Genomic DNA, 22436 nt, shown 5'->3' on the forward strand with positions numbered 1-22436 from the left:
TGACTTTGGCAAACTGGTGACCGGTATGGCTAAGCTGTTACCAGTATGGACCCGTTTATTTTCATACAGGCGCCAAATGTTTTTTTTTCAGTAGGGTCCTTATTGAAAATTCCATCAAGATACGTAATTTGGGACACTGACTGGCAGTCAGCAGCCTTGGTAGAACGTGATGGACCATCAGACGTCATCTGATGGTCCATCAGATGACGTTTGACTGTCACTGCCAAGGGAATTTACTCAACGAGGGCAGCTTTTATATAAGAGTAAAGCTATACGCACTCGTAAATATCGGCAAATGCCTCGATAAAACAAAATGTTCGAGGAAAAAAAAAAGAAAGCAGGACCACCGCGGATCGAACCCGCATCACTTCCGTACAAATCGGGCACCTTAACCCCTATGCTATGCTATCGCTTTGGAAACTCGATTTGACCATTCGTTTTAAATGAGATGCTTCGGCTGCAAATGCAGTTAAGCCTTCAGCATGTTATGCAAAGCACTCATACATCACTCGCCGTACTTCAGTTCTACTCACCTGCCATGTAGAGTACTCTCGCGCCATAGAACGATCCTTTTGTTCGCGCGTCTCCGGCCCAGTAGACTTGGTACTACACCTTGTCGTCTTCAACTACACCGCTAAAGTCCCTTACAAGGCTGGGTCTTGTCGAGTAGAAATTCCACTAAAACATAAGACATTCTAGAGCCCGGGCAGGATCGACAGGTTGGAGCAAGCGGGCAAACAAAACGAGTCGAGAGCGATCGCTCATGAAACCTCGGCGAAGCCTTTATGGGCGAAGCGAAGTGGTGTGTTCGGCGTTTCGGCGGGCTTCTGATCAAGGTTGTCGGTCGGCTGCGTGTCATATCTATAACATCAGCGGTTTTATGGGCTCACGTCCCGAAATCGTTTTCTTGTGCTTAGATTATTTTTCGTATTCATAGATTTGACGAAATAGTGGTATCGGAACGAACTTTCCGTCCTTTGACCGTACGTCTGTCTGCACGTCAAAGCGTTTTGACGTACAGTCAGAGACAATCGATGTACAATCAGAATCGCCACCAAGACATCTTGATGGCATTTCGCGACGGCCGACTGCCACCAGGAAACCATCCGAAAGCCGACAAGTAGAGTCTGAATGGAGTTTGACTGTCGGTCAGAGTAACTTGTTGGCCAATCAGACGTGATTGACGTACAGTCGGGCACAGTCAGCGGTCCACTAGTAAACATTGACTGCCAAACAGGGTTACATTCATGGACTTTTCCTTCGGAGTACTACACACGAAAACTGCTTATGAATCATATCAACGATTTTGTCATGTTTTCAGTGTGTATGGTCTATCAAGTCAGGTCTGTAGGAAAGCTGGGATTATGGCGACGCAAAGTCTAACGACTGTTGGCGACAGACAGTTGGCAGGATTTCTGACGACTGTGCTCTCTAGACTCCTGTTGACAGGAAATCTGTAGAAACCTTGTAGAAAAATGGCGATAAGATAGGAAGTGGACAGGGATGTTAAAAATCGTTAAGATGTCTACAGACTGGTTATGATTTGACGCTTCTGAAGATGCTGCAGCTGAACGTAAGAAGGTATTTCTTCGTTTACCAGGCATCTTCAGAAGCATGAATATCCAAATAGCTCAGCTACAAGCAGTCACTATGCTTCGATGTTTTCCTTTCTTTTATGATTCATTGTTTTCGTTTCTGTTTGCTGCAATCCTTGGTGCATAGCAGTCTGCAGCAAGCCTTTGGCGACCCTTTAAAGGGGATGTTGTAAGGTGTGCGGCCTGTGGTGAGATGATGAGTTTGCCGGTAGCTGGCAAGGTATGGATCCAGTTTCATCTCGAGATCCTTTGTCTTTAGGTGAACTGTCTGGATGAGTTTCACAAAGAGGCTTCAGAAGCCTCTCCACTGTCCCATTGTCCTGAGGTCAATGCGGAGTCGCTTTCCTGTGATGAAAGTTCGGTTCTGTAGCAATAGCTGCCATGACCTTCTAGTTAAAGGGTGGACTGTTCTCGGACTTTACCATATCTGGTGTGCCAGATAGGGTAAACGTCTTACGGAGTGCAGGAATTATCCGCCCGGCAGACGTCGACTGAACTACGTCCACTATTGGGAAGCGAGGGGGGTCGACGACAATAACTCGTAGGTATCTTTCTGATTCCAAACAGCCATGTTGGTCGGCGGCCATTTCTGACTATGTTTGATCGGGGAGCTTGGTAATGTTGAGTGGTTCCTGGCGAGACATCTCGTCGCATGCTTGGCACGGAATGCCGGTCTGAATGGTTTAGTGCAGAAATAGTCAATTCTTGGGAACCCCACCTTTTTGAATAGAAGCTCTTTTTTTTTACCATTCCTCGATGACCAACATGGGCCAGCTGTACTGCAAGTATTCTATGGGCTCTGGAGAGCAGTATCCTAGTGCCACGAATTATGATGTTGTTCAGTGTTGCGAGCTCTTCTTTCACAATTTAAACGCGTTAATCTCTTTTTTATTTATTTATTTATTAATACTGTTCACCCTTTTTTCAGTGCGGTTACAGGAGTGGAAGAAAATGACTTTCCAATACATTTCACAATGTATAAGAAAGTATACAGTACAACCACGCGGATACAAGCACAGAAGTTTTGACACACATTCTGAAAATGTTTGAAATGTAGCTAAAAGACACACCCAGAGCACCAAACCGCTTCTATTCTCCAGCGTTTCCTCAAAGGCAACAATATTTTCTATATTTACAGTATCCCCTGGTAGATCGCTCTATTGTTTAACAGTTCTAACAAAAAACGAATACTTAAAAATGTCATTGTTTACCCGTTGTATTTCAAAGGCCTTGTTATGCACACCCCGCAATGGCCGAGTCGAGCGTGGTAGCAAGTAGCGGGAGGTGTCGATGTTCAGCTCGTTTCGAGAGAGCTTAAAAGAAGTTTAAGTCTGCCAAATTCTCTGCCGTTTGACAATAACGGGAGGCTTAGTTCTTTAAGCATTGAAGTCACCGAGTCAGTTCGACCATGCCTCGAACAGATAAAGCGGGCTGCCAATCTTCGTATTTTTTCTAACTTATCAATTCGGTTCTTCCTAGACGGATCCCACACAGCACAGGCGTATTCCAGAGTTGGTCTTACCAGGGTTGTGTATGCGGATAATTTTACATTAAACGAAGCATGCCTTACATTGCGCTTCAGGAACCACAACTTTTTGTAGCCTTACGATACAAACTATCTACGTGCAGTTTCCATCTTAAATCTGAGGCTATCGTTACTCTTAAGTACTTTAAATGATCAGCTACTGTTAAAGACACATCTCCTATTTTATAATTGTAAGTAACAATGTTTTTTTTTGCTTGTTATTCTGAGAAATACAGTCTTTTCGGGTTCAGCTTCGTTTCCCATTTTTCACACCAATTATCTACTGAGGTGAGCGACAAGTTTAAGTTTTCTTGGTCCACAGGGCTACGAACTTTAGTGTAGAGCAGGCAGTCGTCTGCGAATAACCTAAGTGTAAAATTGGAGCTTACTGTTTTCGCCAAATCGTTGACGTAGCATAAAAATAACACTGGTCCCTGAACTGACCCTTGGGGGACTCGCGACGGCACCCTACAGACAGAAGACGCAACACCTTCAATAACTACAATCTGTCTCCTATTTCTAAGGTATGCGCTAATCCACTGAGTGACATGATCATTAACTCTGTAACTAGTTAGTTCTTTTATAAGTCCTTCATGAGATAACAGATCGAATGCTTTTGATAAGTCTAGACAAATCGCGTCTATTTGCCCTCTTTCGTTTGACGAGCACGAAAATTCATGGAACGTTTCAAGCACCTGCGTTACTGTGGACAACCCTCGTCGAAATCCATGTTGGTTTTTAGTAAAAAGGACCTTTGAACTTTAAAATAGTCGTAAAGGCTTCTGGAAATTATGTGCTCAAAAAGCTTACAGGAAGTGCAGGTTAATGAGATATGTCTGTAGTTTGTTACATTATGCTTATCTCCCGATTTGTGAACTGGAACAACCCTGGCACACAACCAATCCCTGGGAACGCTATTCTGTTCTAAAGAGACTCGAAATATATTTGTCAAGTATTTAAAAATCCACTCTGCATATCGTTTTAAAAATTCATTAGGGATATTGTCTGGTCCAGGTGACTTTTTGGAATCAATATTTAGTAATAGTGAAAATAATCCTTGTTCGGTAATAGTGATGTCCGGCATAGATCGAAGCGAGTCTGTACCTCCCGAAGGGAGTCTCTACCTCCTCCTTTATCCTACGCTGTAATTGAATAATGTCCCTTGCAATCCACGGGCGTTGCCTATAAACACGTTTATTCCTTTTAGGAACAAATCATTCTAAGCAGTGGTTGATAATGTTTTTAAAACGGCACCACAGGTCATCTACGTCCATTGCGTCATCGAATCTAGATAACGATGATTCTGGATAATCCAAGATATCGACGTCGTCGGCGTTGTTAAAGTCATGCACATAAACTACCGGACGCTTAGAGGCCGCCATTGATGATACAATATTGCAAGTCATCAGGACTAATTTATGGTGTGAAATACCCTCGTGCAAAGACACAACATTGTCACTCAAACTTGTACCGACAAATATTATGTCCAGTACGGAGCTTGTAGTTTTTCCGCTCGGGTAGCCTCATTTACGACTTGCGTTAGGTTCAGGTTAAACATCATACCAAGAAGCAATTCAGATGATTTGACTTCTACGTTGTCTACCTCAAGGTTGGTCCAATCTATTTTGGGCAGATTGAAATCAACCGCAAGAATAAAGTTATCTTCGTTAATAAAGTTAGCAATTGTAAAATCGTAAATTATTTCCATCGTGGACAGTGGGGAATCAGGAGGTCTGTAGACCGCTCCTATTACATACTTTTTTGTCACAGAAAGTAATTTGGCACCATACACTTTCGGTATCTGGAAGATCATCCATCACAAGGCGCACGATTGATTTTTTTGAGAATTACAGTACCCCCCCCCCCCCCCCGCGTTGGGCGGTCTTTTTGTATCATCTTGTAAGCAGGTGGTATTATTTCCTTGTGTTTTATGTCTGCGTTGAGCCACGTTTCTGTGACAACGACAATATGCGGATTATATAGCATTAGTATGTGTTCTAACTCGCTAACTTTATTGACGAGACTTCTAGCGTTCCTATTGATAAGTCTGAGCGGTTTTGTTTTTGTATCCCGCAATTGTCGTTTATTCGGGCTTTGTACCTTATCTCTCAGGTTTGTTCGGCTGGTGGTGTTGTAATCCCATACGAACAAGTCGTTATCGATTTGAATTTTGTCGTCGAAAAGTTTAACTCGGGAACCGTTGTTTCTTTCTGTACTTGTGCTTTCCCAAAGCATTTTTTGTCTACTTAACGTCACCTGCGAGTAATCGTTTTGAACAGAGACCCCAGGGATACCCCAGAGATACCGAAGATCTTCGGTATCCCTGCGGCAGGCGAAGCCGTTTTCCAGCCAATGCCAGGCATGTTTGTCGATGGCTTCATCGATGGCAGTGTTTGAGCTTGTCTGCACCTGTTCGAACCTCATGAAGGAAAAGTGATTTAAGCCGGGCTGTTCCCATGCAGAAAAAACACAAACTGTTCAGTAGAGCGTTGCAGATTTTTGGGCGCCTCAACATGATGTCCAGAAAAGCAGTCTGCAGGGTTGTGATCTCCACGTTTGTAGCGCACCTGAAAATCATAAAGCTAGACACAAAGTCGCCATCTCTTAATCCTCTTAGGGGTGTTAGTTGCCTTAGTTGTTAATATGGACGTCAGATATTTATGGACCTTTATGAACATAAACTTTGCTTCAGAGATTATGGCAAGTGCCTCTCGTTCGTTTTGCGCATATATTTGCAGAGTTGATGGGAGCAAGTGTCTGGCGTACAGAAATGGTCTTAGATGAGGGTCGTTATGTCCATATTGGGTGAGCATTGCACCCAGTGGAACAGGGCTGGCGTTAAAAATCAATGTTGTTTGTGCCTCTGGGTTGAAGTGTGCAAGAGGCAACGCATTTTGACTGCTTCCTTGATTTGGGTGAAGGCGTCTTTCTGCTCTCGATTCCATAGCCAGGCTGCGCCTTTCGAAACTTCTTTCAAAGTGCTGCGGAGAAAGTGACAAAGTATGATACGAAAGAAGAACAATATGTAGCAAACCCACGATAACATATTTATTAACAGGCTCTGAGGTCGGTCCCTTCTGAATGACTGCCGCTTTATCGGGACAAACCTTGCGTCCTTCCCTTTCAAAGATGAAGCCAAATAACTCTAGCATGGGTTGATAGAAAAACACTTGGCTCTGTTCACTTCGAAGTCGGTTCGCTATAATAGCTCCAGGTTTGCACCAAGGAACTTTTCATGTTCTTGTCTTGTGCAGCCGTAGACAAGGATGTTTTCAGTGATGTTGACTGTTCCCGCTATGTCTGCAATGACATTTAAGTTTGCTCGTTGGAATTTCTCCGTTTAGATTGCTCATTGGAATACCTCAGCAGCTAAGCAAATTCCAGAAAAGAGACGTTTCCCCTGAACAGGCCAGATGGTGTTGTGAAGGTGGTGATTGTGCGAAATTTCTGATACATATCCAACTGGTGTAGCCGTGTCGTAGGTCAACCTTTAAAAACACCCTTGAAGGTGTTAGCTGAGCAGCCACGCCTTTCAGTGTCAGTGCTAGATGTTGTCTCTATGGCCACGTTTTTACGTATGTAGAAAAGTGGCCAAAACATATCGAACTTGATTTTCTTCTGCTGACTTTGGAATAAGCACTATTGCGGAGACCCATAGGGCAGGACCGTTTACCGATTCAATAAAATCCACGATGTAGGGCTTGAGGTTCAGCTTCCTTCTTCAGTTTCTGATCCAACAATCTATGGCGGCGTTTCTGGCATACCGGAGGCGAGCTAATGTGGAGGAACATAACACCACTTTGAACTTGCATATATCCCGTTGGTGTGCTCAGGATATTCTTGGAGTGTGTCAGCAGTACACACCGATTATGCAAAAGGTAATAAAACCAGTGCTGTGGCTGAGTCGCGACATTACTAGCGTCGTAGTGGATGGCTGTCGCCTTTGACGACGCGTACAACCGTTTTGCACCATTGGCTGTCGTAGCATTGCTCACCCAGAAATTCACAAAGTCACAAACAATGTGCAAAGGTTTGCAGGATTCATAAGGACCGACTTGTGAAAGTGTGCCGAGAAGGCTTCCTGGTGAGCGTGTTGAAAGTGTGCTCACACATGTTGACAGTTTCACCAGAATCGATCATTGGCTTCGCAGTTCCATACGAGATAGAGGTTATGAATGCTTGTGGCAACTTTTTGTGCCGGTCGATGGTCTTGGAGATGAAGTATGGAGAGACCACTTTTGTTAGGGTTTTGGTTTTATATAGTTACCGTCCTCGTTCTGATCGTCCCGACGAACTGCAGACTTGTGCAAATTTGCCTTAACACAGATCCTGCAGGTATGTCCCGTTGCCGGGTAAACTTCTGGTCAATATGGTTAGGTGCCGCCACAATGTACACACGTGCGGTATTGTTGTTGCTGAGATAACCAGTCTTTTCCCTTTACCTATTTTTTTGCACACGAAGTGCGACATTTTCCATGCAAGCTGGGCGCTCTTCATACTTTTCGCTTGCCGGTATGCCATATCCGTGATGCCTCGAATGTTCGAGTAACTCCGTCAGTGTCATGTTCGTTTTGTGGAGTGACTTGCGCCTTAACGTTGCTGAGCAGCAAGTTTGGGTGAGATGCGATTTGAGTTCCGCCTCCAGGTCTGTGATTCCGCATAGCATGGAGATGTGTTGTATCATCGTGTTACAGGTATCAATGCCTTCATTGGGGAGTTGACGTTTCTGTCGAAACAAAGAGCGCTGGCATTCGGTTTGCCTTTGCATCAAGGTTCTTGGACAGCTTCTCAACCCCGAGTTTAAAGACATTCGAGATCGTGTTACTGGTAAAGACGACCGATTCCGTCGCCGCTGTTAGCGTTTCGTATACTTATGTCACACAGTTACTTGCCGGTATAGTGCAGTAGCACAACTCTCCAACGTGCTGGGTCTCTAACGCTGCATGCCAGCACTATGTTGTCAAATTCGGTTTAACACTTCTGCCAGAGGGGTTCCACGAAAAAGGCATCCTCGTGAGAATCAAAGCTCGCGAATGCAACGAGGACTGACATGGTTCACCATTCGGCGTAGCGGTGCTTTAGTGCAGCGAGGTGATTGCGATATTCATCGGCTGAGTACGGGTGGTAGGTAGTCGGAAAAAAACATCGACGTAGTGGAGCGTAGGTGCACGGGCAGTCGACGTTTTTAATGCTCTTCGTCAACGTATGTCTTAAGCTTTTTAATATTAACAGTACATAAGATTGGTAATGTTACATTCGGAGAACTTGTCGTTACCCTCCGGAGGCCCATTCCCGCACACCTCAACGTAGTCGATGTCCATTCGGCTGTTCGAAGATGAAACAGCAACGGAAACTAAAATCTACAGAAGGGGAGGTTCGTTAGCGCTTAAAGCGGTCCGTCAACGAACCCTTTTGATTATTTTGATAATATTTTAATCCTGGCCGTATTGGCAGCCTTCACTCGTGATTGGAGTTACCCTTGCGATATTTATTTTGTACAAAAAAGGGTTAGCGCTTTCTTACGGTCCCCTTCCTTGTGTCACTGCCACTGTGTCCCTCGAAACGGGAAAGACAGCGACACGTACGACACGGAGCACGTATAAAATTGTCAAATTCTCAATTTTTACCGCCATCACAAGAAAGCACACGCGAGTAGGAGCGCGAGGGAAAGTAGGCCATCAAGGCGGAACGCGAGCACTAGAAGCCGGACGACACCGGCCGTCGAGTCTGCGGCTTATGCCTGCTTGGGAGAAGGAATCCAGGGGCTCATACACTATAATCATAATAGATATATAAGTATCACAATACCATTTATAATTGTATTCTTCATAAAGAAGCCAATATATTTATTGACCAAAAATAGGTTTTTTGTGCTCCAAAAATACAATATATCCTATCACATTCATTGGGTGAATTTCCTCATATATACATAATTGACGTAGGTATACACTAGAAAAGATTCGTGCCATCTGCTTGGTCATAGCCTCCTCTATACTCACAAAGCCTGGTATAGTTCGATGACGGAGCCATAGAGTGCCCGGTCGCAGATTTGGAGCGCGATGATCTGGTAGCTGAGGTCATTTCTCGGATTCAGCGCGCAGCTTTTGCAGTGGCGAGGACCCGAAGCATGGTTTTCAAAGCCAACGAGAAAACAAGCGGCAGCCTGAAGAACGCGAGAAGCACGATAAGACATTTTATCGCTCAGGACAAGCGTGTTCCGGCGTCTCGCCGCAGCGGGGCGCCCGTTACATGCCTCTTGTCTGCCACTCTTCCATTTTCACTTTCGGCGGCCACGTCTCGTGGCGATCTGCCAGGCTTTGTCAGTATAGAGGAGGCTATGGCTTGGTGCGCTTAGCCGCCTCCGTGGCTCCGAAGCGAAGCGCCGCCTACAGATCCTCATGTGGCGGGTTCAAATCTTGACCTAGGTGATCGCGCTATGGCGGAGGCTTATTGCGGATAAGGCGCCGCGTAACAGTTCTTTTGGTTGCTCGTGAAAACTCCCCAGGTGGTCTAAAATAATCCTCAGTCCTCCGCGGGTGCGTGCCAGATGCCTGTCCTTGGTTTGGCACATAAAAGCCCGAATTTGACTTAGTTCGTGCGTTACAAATCATCTAAGTGGGAAAAAGTGAGTATCTATCGCATTTAATAAGAACATAAATAAACTACGAAGTAAAAAGTGAGTAGCTATCGCATTTAATAAGAACACAGGAAGATAGAGATAGTCGAGACTCACATCATTCAGAAACATTTGTAAGTAGTCCTGAAGAGCTGTCGTGTGATGTTTGTCTTGCCGTGACTTCACAAACCAAGTGTCACACACAAATCGTACGCCCAGCGTTATTACTTGCTCCCTTGATACGGTATTTGCCTCTGAAACAGACATATGAGCACAAGCCTGCAACACAGTTCTGAAATAGAACCCTCGACGACAGTAGAACGGATTACAACAACCTAAAGCTCCTGGATAGATTTTCTTAAGCCGTCCTGTGTATACCCAATAGCCTGCTTTGGGCCATTCTTTAATTATGAATTGTGAATCACCAAACAAAGTAGTGTTAAGAGAAAAGGAGAATAAAACTTATCTTGATAAGGCCGCGGCTGCACTCCCGGCTTTGCCGCCACGACAACGCTGGTAAATTTTTGTGAACGCATCGGGAGGGAGATTATAGAAGCTTTTCGAATTTTGACTAGCCCGCAGTTCATAGGCTCATCCTTTCATTTTATCAGAAAGAACTTGGTGCCGCGGCGGCTTGACTGATGTCCTTTTAACCCTAAATTAGCTTTTCTCCTTTTTCTCACCATGCTTTCTTCAGGGCATGTCTCCCTCTCAAGCCCGGGTCCTTTTTTGTTATCATTGTCAGATTGCTGGCGTCTGGGAGATCACTAGAACAAAGTCCGGAACAGGCAGACAAGAAGCAGGGTGACAAACTCAACGACGTGCTCCATTGCGTAATTTGGCAGATTACAATCGTCTCCTGAACAGCCCGTTGACTCCCGTCCCCCTGCCTATAGAGATCCTCAGGCACGACCTGAGACTCCCGCACTTCGGACGAGCTGCACAGCGGAGACGCCGGCCCGACAAGCCAGATGATACTTATTTAGCACAGGCCTACACTTCTATTGGGGTACCAAAACGAAAATCAGAATATACGGAAACATTTCTGAAATAGGTAAAATATGACCAAGGATAATCATAAATAAGAATCGCACGTTCGTATTTTGAGCGGATGGCTATATTTTTTGTTTGAAGCGTCCGATTCTAGCGAGCGCTTCGAACACGGCCATCGAGGCGTGGGATACGTCATGGAAACTCCGTCGTAATCATAACGTCAGGCTCCTCAATACAGCCAAAGGCTAACGTAATTATGAGCGCCGCCAGTTGGTGGCTCTTGCTTGTGACAGTCTCGCGTTTCGGAATGGCGGAGGACTTCACAGCTGTACGACGACCGTCGTGACGTATACATTTATTCCCTTGTAGTCCGCTGTGCGTTCCGCCATGAGCTACTAGCTCGAGATAACAATGACATCGACTTCCAATGGGACTTGGAAGATGTCAGCGAGGACGAGTAGTCACTCTCAATCACGGTAACGGACATGCGATTAGGGCTAGAACTGTACGAACCAACCGACCGACCGACCATCCGTTCGAAAAACTTCGAAGGGGCCGGAGTTGCCAAGAAAGGCCTTGCATTTAAAAATAATTTGGCAACTTGGAGGTACCCTCTATTAGTGATTTATTAACGACGTGCTCACTTACTAGTTTTCTCCGCTTTTCGTGCGGTTTGCTGAGCTCTTCTGCTTTTCTATTCTTGGAAAAAAAAACAGTCGGCACAACCTCTGGTAGCCACCGAATATTCTTGGCAGGAAGACCCAGACTCTCGAGCAAAGTGGATAGCCTTTCATGGTCCTCATCGCGAAAATGGTCACCATAGAGGTGATCGCTTTTCACCGGCGCCCGAAGGACGGCCGACGCGCGAGGCGTACCCACACGCTTCGGAATTTCTCATTGTTCGGAAACCCTTGTGTCGGCGTGTCGCAGTGCGCCACGCTGTTGCCGCGACCTTCTGCCGCGCAATTGTGTGGCATCCTTTATGAAAACGTGATGAATAAACACAAAAACAACTCGGCGGTACTAAAACAATCGTGATCCGCGGATGCAGCGCGATTTCGACATTGCGTACTCGGCTAGGGTCTCTATATGAGTGCTTTGAACTGCCGAGGGTGGCGCCACTGAGGAAAGAACAATACGTGACGATCCCCGAACGAAGCGTCGACCCTCCAATTACAAGGTGCAAGTGGGAAGCCATTTTATTTGTTTTAAAATTACTTTTCTTGCGTTTCCAAACAAAATACTGATGTTCCTCATGTGCTGATATAATATGGTATATACAGAAGCAATAAACCGAGCCCTAAAATTTCGTTTCCGTACTCCTTTAATTTGTCCTATTGTTTATAATGGTATGACATTTCTGTCTTAAGTTTGTGAACAACTGTTTCTCTAAGTATTTACTTTATTCTAAGGAATGCCGCGTCGCGTTTTGCACTTGTATATTGGAGTATGTTTTTGTTGACTCTTTATGTTTTCGCGCTAAGTAAAGTATAGAGTTTGATTGGTCATCCATGCTTTGTCACTCTTCATTGACAAGACTCTCTACCAGAGCGTGGACCTATTGCTCGGTAAGCCGTCCATTCTTTGACGACGTCACCTTTAACATATCTAACTTCTGTGAAGGCAGATCAGGAGATCCACTTGGAGGTCCTTGTGTAAACGCTATGTTTCGCTCAGATACAAAAACATGGAACGAAACAAACTGTATAGAGACGCAGCTTGTCTTCTGCTTGCCATATTGGGCTTTCTACTACATATAAACTATAATATGTCACATACTTATATTCTTAGTTTTTACCTGAGATTAACGAATTTTTGTGTCTTTGTCAAATATAATGAGACCAATCGGCCTTTAAAAAAAAATAAAAACTGACAAAATGTAAGCAGGAACATGTTTACCAAAAATAATTACTGAAAATTCAGAACAGTGCTCAAATATTCATGGCCTTCAGAAAGTAGGCCCCGGCCACTCCCCCCAGCTTCCCCCCCCCCCCCCCCCCCCCCCCCCCGAAAAAAATTCCTGGCTAGGGGCCTGCGTTGATAGTCATTGATTAGGTTTTAGTTGCATGATGCTACTAAATACCACCTTTGGAGCTTTTCGGAGTTATGAATTCGTTGATTGGCCTTTAAAATGAAGGGAATATCAGCCCTTCCGCATGTCAGTCACAAATGATACTCGGTTTTTCGATTACCTCATAGTTCTCTCTTAATCTGTTTCAGCTTTCATAGTGTGAATATAAGAGCTTGCCGGTAGAAAACACCGACCAATAAGACCTTGATTAAAATTCTGCGTTCAAAAGTCGTTAGATGTTAACTAAGAAATAATTGATAAAATTTTACGGAAGAATTACGCATAACGGACAGAATATGGACAGCACACCTCCAACTTTTAGAACACGCATATTTATTTTCTCCAGGCAGTGTACCTCAAGTTTACGGCCGCGAAGGGGAAAGGGAGACGAGGGGGTCAAGAAGTGGATATCGAAATTTTTGGCGGAAAAGGGGCGACACCTGGGAGCGGCAGAACGGAGCGAGGGAAGTGCCGCAAAACAAGAAAGGGGAGGGAAAGGGCGGGGTTGGGGAGGGGGGCTTACTCTCTCATAACAGTGCATTGAATTTTGTTTTTAAGGCCGTCAGCCATTAGCCCCGAGAGCACACAGAAGTGTGGCTGCGGTTGCCGCGCCCTGATTAGGTGAGGTGTAGCGTAACGTCAGGGGAAGGACTCAGCTCTGCGATCTCGCATCCGGCTCGCTTCCTTACACCCTTTTTCTGGTTTGTGATCATGCTGACCTGCTGTTTAGTGCCGCAATGCAATCCCGAAAAAAGCCTGTATCAACGTTCATCACCCGAGGAGATCGATGTTAAAGAGAGCATGGACAATCAAACTAAGGATGGGAAAGGCACCGTCAACGTCGGCTTTTGTTTGCCGCAAGCACTTCGAGGAGCGGGACCTCGTTTACCCGGTGTACAAGACGCTGGGTTAGGCCGATACCGACGTGCTTCCGCACCTTTTCTAAGCGTGTTTGTCACCTTTACTTTTATAATCATGTGAATATCCCGAAAGCTAAAGGCGGGGGGGGGGGAGTTCCATCGGCGGAATTGCCTCCGCCGATTAAACTCCCTGTCCGTCCACACGACACAGGGCGATCGTGCGATGGTTGGAGAAGCGGCGGCGTAAGTGTTTCAGACGCTGGAATTCTGTTCCTTGCATGTTCATGAGCTAAGAGACTATTACATCCTGCTTTGCAGGCCTTTCAGATGGCATTTATTTGAGGGAAGTTTGAGCGGTTGGCGAATGAGCTCGCGACCCCGACTCTGCACGTGCCACTCTGCATGTGTTTGTTCGCAGATGTTTTAAAGGGCATGAGTCTGAAGGCCTTTGAAAGGCTGGTGACCAAAAGATGCCAACGCTGGCATCTTTTGAAAAAATATACGGAAACATCCTTTTTTTTTACTATTTGCACCGGTAAATCAATCGGACTACTCTAACTCCATGTGATTTCCATAGTTTATGTCCCTTTGCAGGAGCATCACGGAGAAAATAAGTAATAAGCTCAACAAGGGTACTTACGAGGGCCCCTGGTATTCATAAATATATTTTATATAGACACATATCATAAACTTCAACAAAATATAACCATAGTATATTTTTTTTCACAAAAATATACAACGCATACTAAAACGCGTTTAGAACGTCGTCAAAGTTTACCAAACCAGCAGGGCCGAATTATGGTGCGGGCTAAGCATGCTGCAGCCCAGGGGCCCCGGCCCTTGGAAGACCCGATAGTGTAGGTCACAAAAAATATATTTTGGAAAGAGAAATTAAAGAGAAACATATTTTTCATAATACAGAAAAAAATATATTTTCAGACGTTTTTCACACCCTTCAATAAGAGAAGCGTGACAAACTTAATAGCGCTACAAGCAAAACCAAACAACATTCTGATTGTCAAACTTGTTTGGTTGTTGATTTGGTGTACAGGAAGACCCGATTAACTTGACGTGCGACCGGCTCATCACGCTACATCTCGGCCTTCTTTTTCTAACTGGGTATGAGCTAAAAAAGACGCCGAGGGGACCTCAGCCTTCTGGAACCTTCCATCCTATTATTATAGAAACAAAAGGGATATAACGTAAATGCCTTTTCACTCTGCCGTGCTCTAACTCTTGATAATGTTATATACTTTGTCTCACCTTAGGACTGACTAAATAAAAAAACTGTGCAAGTACGAGCGGCTAACCTTGACCGCCTTGCCTATAGCAATAGCCTCCTCTATGCTCACGAAGCCTGGCAGTTCCACGACAGGGCTATAAAATGCCCGATCTCAGATTTGGAGCGCCATGATCTGGTACGACAGAGCATTTCTCGTTGAACCTGGACGTCAGCGCACAGCTTTTGCAGCGGCGAGGACCCGAAAGATGGTTTTCAAACCCGACGAGAAAAGGAGTGGTAGCGCGAGGAACGCGAGGAGCACTGCTGTACATTCCATCGCTCGGGAGAAGTGTGTTTCGGTGTCTCGCCGCACCGGGGCGCCCGTCACGTGGCTCTCCTCTCATCCATTCTCTGCCGCTCCACCTTTTCAATTTCGACGACCGCTTCTCGTGGCGATCTGCCTGGCTCTCTCAGCATAGAGGAGGCTATGCTGGAGCACTCACTGCACGAGAGCTTGTGCAACCGCCGAGGTTTCACCCAAAGCAATCAGCTCGCGCTTTAAACATGCGCGGCTAACAATAGGTCATGCTAAGGTGTAACGAAGTATAGTGTGTACGAAGCAAACACGTGTTTTTGACGTGCGGCCTGCGATGCTCCCTGGCGAAAAGGACAGAACTGTCGCTTCCGCCGTGGTCAAAGTAACGTTTTTACTAATTGGAGCCAAAAGAAAAAGCTAAACATGATTTCTTCTTTTTTATGGGCGCTTTTTACGTTCGTCTTAGGAACAATAGTGGACCTTTAGTCAAGTCTGTGTTTAAGCCAAAAGCCGCACACATGGTTTTACTTTTCGATGTGTTCATTGTCTCCATATCGAAGCTTTTAGCAACGCCAAGACCTTTGAGTAACGTGGAGAATTTTTTTTTCAATAACAATTCGTTCAAAATGTTTCCACCTTTTACAAACTAGAAGAAATGCCTCCGGCCTTCCAGAAAAAGAAAAGTTTCACAAAAAAGCATTTTGTTTAATTTATAAAAAAATGAGGAGACTGGTCTAAAGACAGCAAATGAACGATGTTTTTAGTTACTGTGCTTCGTGTTTCTGCCTCTGAGTGTCGGAGTTTACCAAACCTAAGAGTGAAAGTAAATGGTAGCCAACCGGATATCTTTATTCTTCTGCACCAGTCCTTTTTTAGTATTTTTTTTATTTAAGTCAGGAAAACTGATAACATGACGAGGCCTCGTTCTTCCGGTTACGTAGTTCTTTTTGATTCGCAATTCAAATGTCAGATCACAATCGTCTTACTAGGCGGGTCTTGTTTGAAATCAGAGTTAATAAAAGAATACTGTAAAAAAAGAGCTACCATAATTTATTAAGGTGTCACCAGTTGTTTTCAGGCATTCAATGAAGACTCTACTACCTGAATCATCAGTAAGTCTAGACAGTGACTACCGAGTGCAATCAATCGATCATGCCAACGAGACTAGTAAGGCTGCTTGTCATTGTGCTCTATCCTTCCCGCTCATTAGTTCACGTGAGAGTCTGCCACGGGCCACCTACCGACCCACCGCCATTAACCACGGAGAACCAACTACTGTTGAGCACACTGACTACATTTGCAGAGTCAGTTCGGCACTTGTAGCCCTGAGCGCATTTTGGAAAGCTAGTCGTGGTAGTCATGAAATTGCTGCGTTCCGTTCTTCTAGTAATGGTAATTTGCATAGAGTGATCGCATAACATGACGCTCCTCCTCATTTTGAGCAATGATATCGCTCCAGAAAGTAGAAATCTAAAAAAAAAAAAAATAACTTAGGCTTTCGAGAATGTACTGTGTTAACCAGTCATATCGTCATCACCGTTGTTGTCGTCATAATTATCATTATGACAGCCTCAGAAGAGCCCTCAGCCCAGGGTTTCGAAGTCCCTTAATCCGGTCCTGCAATCCTGTAGAGCTACAAGTTACAAGATCGAGCTTTTCGTAGATTGTTTTCTTAATCTAATATTTAGATTTCGTAGCGGAAGTAATAATGACGACAATTATTCTTGGTATTATAAGGTACGCAAATGTTATATAGCATAAAATCGTGTAAAATTCCACCGATCGTGCCTGCACTATCCTATCAAATATTTTCTTAAAACGTAACAGTTTTGAACGTTGTACGTATTTAAATGTGTGTATAAATTTTGGCGCCCCTCCTAATATACGAAACATTTTTGTTGCGACTCATAGAATCATTAAAGCAACATGCCGTTATTTTGGAACCCCTTCCCATTTAGGGCGCTGCCCTGTGCAGACCCGAAAAAGGGACCTTTTAGCGGAGTATCAATAACGACCTCTGATTTGAAGAGAAGGGCAGAAAAGTACAAACACAGAAGCGCGGAAAGAGAACGGCGTGATGGGGGGGATGGGGGGGGGGGGGCGGGGGAGGAGGCACACAGATGTGTTCGCAGCAGTGACCGGCCAAGCCTGAACCAGATGGACATAGCCGGGTCGACGGGACTTCTGTTGTCACGGCGCCGACCCGTCTAGGGGTAGACGTGACACATCAGAGGTAGAGGTCATCATAGAGTCTCCTCTTAGCCCCAGAAATTTGCTTAAAAGCCGGGCGGCCCGACCATCATCTGACCCAGACCCGCTACGCCGCTATGTGTTGAAGAATAATCACTGTCTTTTCCATACATATCGCACGTTCGGCAGCAACTATGTCCACTAACAGTCTTTCAGATGCATGTGAGCCAGCCGATGTGTTTGAACAATAGACTCATATACTCTCTCTAGTGCTGTTTTACATACAGAAGATATACTCTTTTCGATCCAAATTTCAATACAAAGTGAATGTTGTCTAAACTTACCATATTTCTCGTCTTATTTTATAAGCATCAGAAAAACCACGAATAGACGAACCTCGTGTTAAGAATCTTTACTTTTTCCTTTTCAAATAAATACGATATGATGCAAAGGTAAGGTGGTGTTGTTTAAAGACAGCCTCACAGAACCGTCTAGAGTACCTTGATGTGTTTTCAAATAGTCTGATTCCTTTTCTTCTTGCCCATTAATTTTGTTTGTTAATGTTTTTTATGTCTTGCTGGAACAAAATTTGCCGTTTTGGGTTCCATAATTTCGGATTCATTTTGAATAACCAAACCTACATTGCGGTGCGCTTCATCGGGCCGAAGCCTTTTGACGCTTATGTCGACGTCTTTGAATCCGCACATAAATCAACTCGCAGTATTTTTCGTCTAACCCAATCCTAAAGTTATATTGTCTTATTTTATTTAGCTTATGCAAAAAGTACTTTTCAATAGCACCAGCAGCGCCAAAATTCCGTACAGCGAATGGCGGCTTCTAGTGAAAGTTTAACAAATTAGTGAGCTAATTTGCTTCACTTTTTGTTTATTTAAAACAGTATTGTTGTTTATAAAACCATTGACAAACTTATATGAAAGTTATTTTGTTAGAGATTCACGTAGAATGATCGATGCTCGGTGTACAATAAATTGATTTTGTATAAAGTAATGTTGCGGCGTACATGTTGAATCGCTCGAACGATGTAAGAATTGCATATAGCAGTTAGAAGTAGACAAGATATAATGCGCGCGTTGAAACATTTTTCGAATACAAGCTTTTGACTTACCGACGAAAATGCCTCCCAGAGCCATGAGCATAACCCAGGCATTCATCTTGAGTAAGATCTGTCGAAACCCCGTAGACGACTGACTATTGTTTCGCTCCAACTCTTTGGTCGACCTTTCAAGAGAACTACGGAGCCTTAAATGGGCAGAAGTTTGTGCGCACGAAATGACGATGTGTCGACTGCCGTAATAAATAACACTAAATTTACGTCGAAGGAAAGGACTTTGTATTGCCTCGTGTTCAGTTCTTCAGCTATTGCGAAATCCGCGCTCGAGTACATTCACTGATCAGCCGATTGTGCAGAAGAAAAACACTATGGTCAATTTCAAGTATTTTCTATATTTATTTATTTATGACTTTTACCCCGTGGTAATTCAATTAAACCTATACTTGTTTGCCTCGGCGCAGAGTCTTACAAATTTATTACATGCCGCGTCACCGAAGTCCCTTCACTGCGGACTGCTGACGGCAATAGAGCTTCGACCGCTGAAGAGACAGCGTACTGTACTGTACCGTCTTGCCGATTAAATAAAATGAATACTTATTATCTGTTTCGCTCGCACTTGTAACATAAAGTGGTGTTTTTGGTCTGGTGGAAAAAAATTTTTCTAATTGTCAGCTGCGCTCATTTTTCAGGCGGCCATATGTGTTTGTGGTTTATAATGTCGGGAAACAGGCACTTTTATTTGTAAACTTTGGTTACATTGAGTGAGTTTTTTGCAATGACTGTGCGGCGTACGCGCGGAGAAATACGAATAACTAGACACTTGGCAATCTAAGTATTCTTCGTTTTTCAGGCGATCTTATTGATAATTAAGGGAAGCATAAAAATATCTGGCTCATATTTTTGAACGAAATATCGCTAGTAGCGATCAATCTGATGTGCTTGATTGTATTGCCGTGGGCGCAGCTGACCAAGCAGGCAGCGCGCTCGTGGCATAAGAGTTATCGCGCGTGCCTTCCACGCAGAAAACCAGGGTTCGATTCCTGGCCGCGGTGACGTATTTTTGTTGACTCTAGCGTAATGTTCTGGTAAATTCGAGAATTGTGATGGCTGATTCGAGGTTAGAATTGTCTACACGCCGAACCTTGAACGCCAATTGTTCCAGAAGCCCACGCGTGTAGAAAAGGGGCTCCGCGTGGCAAGCCGGAGTCAGTCTCGCCCAAGCGCTCGATCCTGCTGTTACGCCGCTATCGACGCCCGCGACGCTCTATTGTTATTTTCTGTTTCCTTTTTATTTTTGTTTTGGGCCCAAGTTCGCCCCATTAAACCTTTAGGTTACTTCACTTTTCGTCGCCTCGTCACTTGTTATTCGTGACATTCTGGTGGAGGTGAGGGGTAAAACATGCCATGCAGCGTTCCCCTCCAAGGGCCCGCAGTGCAAGTCCGATTCCCGGCTCGGTGAGAAGACCACTCAACGCGGAACCTAAAACTCGGACCACCCGCCGCACCAAGGGAGAGGATCTTGAGTACGGTTTGCTGCTGGACAAGCCCAAGCCGAAGAAGACGACGATGGCCAACAAGTCGCAGACCCCCGCCGCTCCTGGCGTCGTCTAGCTACCCGTCGCTCCTCAGAAACCGGCTCCCTTCCCCGGCGAAAGCCACGAAGACATCGACGACTGGGTCCAAAAGTACGAACGAGTGGCCCGTCACAACGGGTGGACACAGGAGCAGTGTCTACAGAATGCTTACTTTACCTTGGAAGCAACCACCCGGAACTGGTTCGAGAACCACGAAGCATCGAGCACCTCGTGGGAGCAAATCAAGGCTGAGTTGCGAAGAGCATTCACGAACCAACAACAAAGAAAACGCGCGGAAGAGCTTCTTCAAGCGAGGATCCAAGGCCCTAACGAGAGGGTCATTAGCTTCGTGGAAGATGTCCTGCGAAACAGCAATCGTGCCGATCCTCAAGCATCCGAAGCAAAGAAGCTCAATGTCTTCATGCGCGGCGTCAAGGAAATCACTTCCGGTGGTCTTATGCGGAGCCCACATACCACCGTCGAAAGCTTCATGACGGAGGCCATCATCATCGAACGTGCCTTTCAAGCTCGAGCCGCCCACTATCATTGAGTTCCCGGCGTCGCTGTCTTTTCGTCTTCCGGCTGCAACACCACGGATATCCGCAAGATAATCCGGGACGTCGTCTGGGAGGAGATCAAGAAGTTTCCACCTGCCGCCGCAAGCCCAGCTTCGCCCTCAATCACCGAGATTATCAGGGAAGAAGTCCAGCAAGCGCTGCTGCCTGAGGTTTTCGTCAGCACCGCTCCGGAACCACCGATGCTGAGTTACGCCGCAGTGGCCCGACGGCCACCTCCTCCTCCTCGCACCTATGTCGCGCCGACCCGACGTCAGTCTCCTGCGCCGCAGCACGAGCGACGCCACGACGACCAGGTCCAGTACGCCTGCCCGGCTCCTCGCGCACCCCGCAAGACCGACGTGTTGCGAACGCCCGACCGACATCCTCTGTGTTTCCATTGGGGGGAGCAGACTACACCTTCCGCCGGTGCCCATACCGACGACTCGGGCTACGCGGGTTCCAACCGAACGACCCGCGCCCCCGTCATGGTGAACGCCCTACTGAGATCAACGAGTACCTGCGACGACCCCAGTCCCCCGAGCCTGCGTCCCGCCGAGAGTTCCGGCGCCGTCGCCATGACGTCCAGCTTCGCCGATGCACCGACCCCGACGTGAAAGCCTGTCGACCCTCGCTCCTCGCCGGGGAAACTAGGCGCGGCAACCCTTGGAGGTAGAATTGCCGAAGACGATCGACGTAAAGAGCCTCAAAGAACGACGGAGCACTCCCACTCTCCCGACACTACGCATCACAACGACGACCCTGCATCGGTGTCCAACAGCCTGAACGTTGTCATCGACGGCCTTGACGCATCGGCACTCGTGGACACCGCAGAAGACTACTCATTCTTGAGTAGGGAGGCTGTCCCGCCGCCTTCGAAAATTCATGATGCCGTGGGATGAACCCCAATTACGAACCGCCGGAAGACATCTCATCACGCCAGTCAAAAGATGAACTGCTCGCGTCCAGATTCACCACGAGACGTATCCGGTAAAATTCGTCATGATACGAGACTGTGCGAGAGACGTTATACTTGGAGTGGATTTCTTGTGCGAATACGGCGCCGTCATCGACCTGGAAGCCAACGAATTGAGGCTGCGGAAACCTGACGTTATGCCCGAGGGTCGCAAAGCTACGGCAACCACGTCAGCTGCAGTGCGTGTACTCTCCGACCAAGTGAACTTGCCACCATGCTGCAGTGTACTTGTGCCTGTCGCGACCGAAAAAGGCTTCTGCGGAGAAGCTTTGCTGGAAGTTTGCGTCCAACTGCTTCTAGGAAAGGGGATCGGCGTCGCAAGAGGCATCGCGGAGCTTCACCACGGACGCACTGTTGCATTCGTAACGAACTTCCGACAGGAGGCTCAGCACCTGACGAAAGGCACCGCCGTGGGTCACATCGAGGAACTCCAAAACGCCGCCCAAATCGCCGCGATTACTGACGAATCCTTGCCACCTCAACACGACAGTATACGTCACCAACACAGCCAGTGGCGTAGCCAGGATTTTATTTCGGGAGGGGTTCAAGGTTCAACGGCACCTCCTCCCCCCCCCCCCCCCCCCCGTCAATGAGGGAGGGTGAGCTCGCCGACACGGACGCTCAGGCAAAGATTAGGGAGACGCTGTCAAGATAAAACAGGTAACGCTGCATTGTCATTTTTAAAAACGGAGCAGGCTTCATTTACATGAATACGGGCGGGGTGGCTCACTGTTCTACTCTCGTCGTAATTGCGGCCCACCAACTTTAAACGCTTTCTCACAACACAAAACTCCCTTCGCTTTTTCAAGTAGCACCGCAATACCAACGCGTGAAGGCCACAGAAAACACAAAAATAGCTATATTTTCCCCCC

At 46.0% G+C, this 22436-nt stretch overlaps 1 protein-coding gene across 1 annotated transcript in view; it reads right to left on the reverse strand.

The window, feature by feature from the left end:
* Window positions 1-18575, reverse strand: part of LOC115328450 — a 68366-nt gene extending 49791 nt beyond the window's left edge. The window contains exons 1-2 of the mRNA XM_040222720.1: window positions 18515-18575; window positions 9854-9990 (exon numbers count right to left, since the gene is read on the reverse strand). Coding sequence (XP_040078654.1) covers window positions 9854-9990; window positions 18515-18560 — 183 coding nt within the window. The 5' untranslated portion in view covers window positions 18561-18575. The remainder of the gene's footprint in view (window positions 1-9853; window positions 9991-18514) is intronic.
* Between the last annotated feature and the right edge of the window lie 3861 nt (window positions 18576-22436).

This window comes from Ixodes scapularis, unplaced genomic scaffold (genome assembly GCF_016920785.2).
Source record: "Ixodes scapularis isolate PalLabHiFi unplaced genomic scaffold, ASM1692078v2 PGA_scaffold2__306_contigs__length_199485367, whole genome shotgun sequence".
In the NCBI taxonomy this organism is placed as follows: domain Eukaryota; kingdom Metazoa; phylum Arthropoda; class Arachnida; order Ixodida; family Ixodidae; genus Ixodes; species Ixodes scapularis.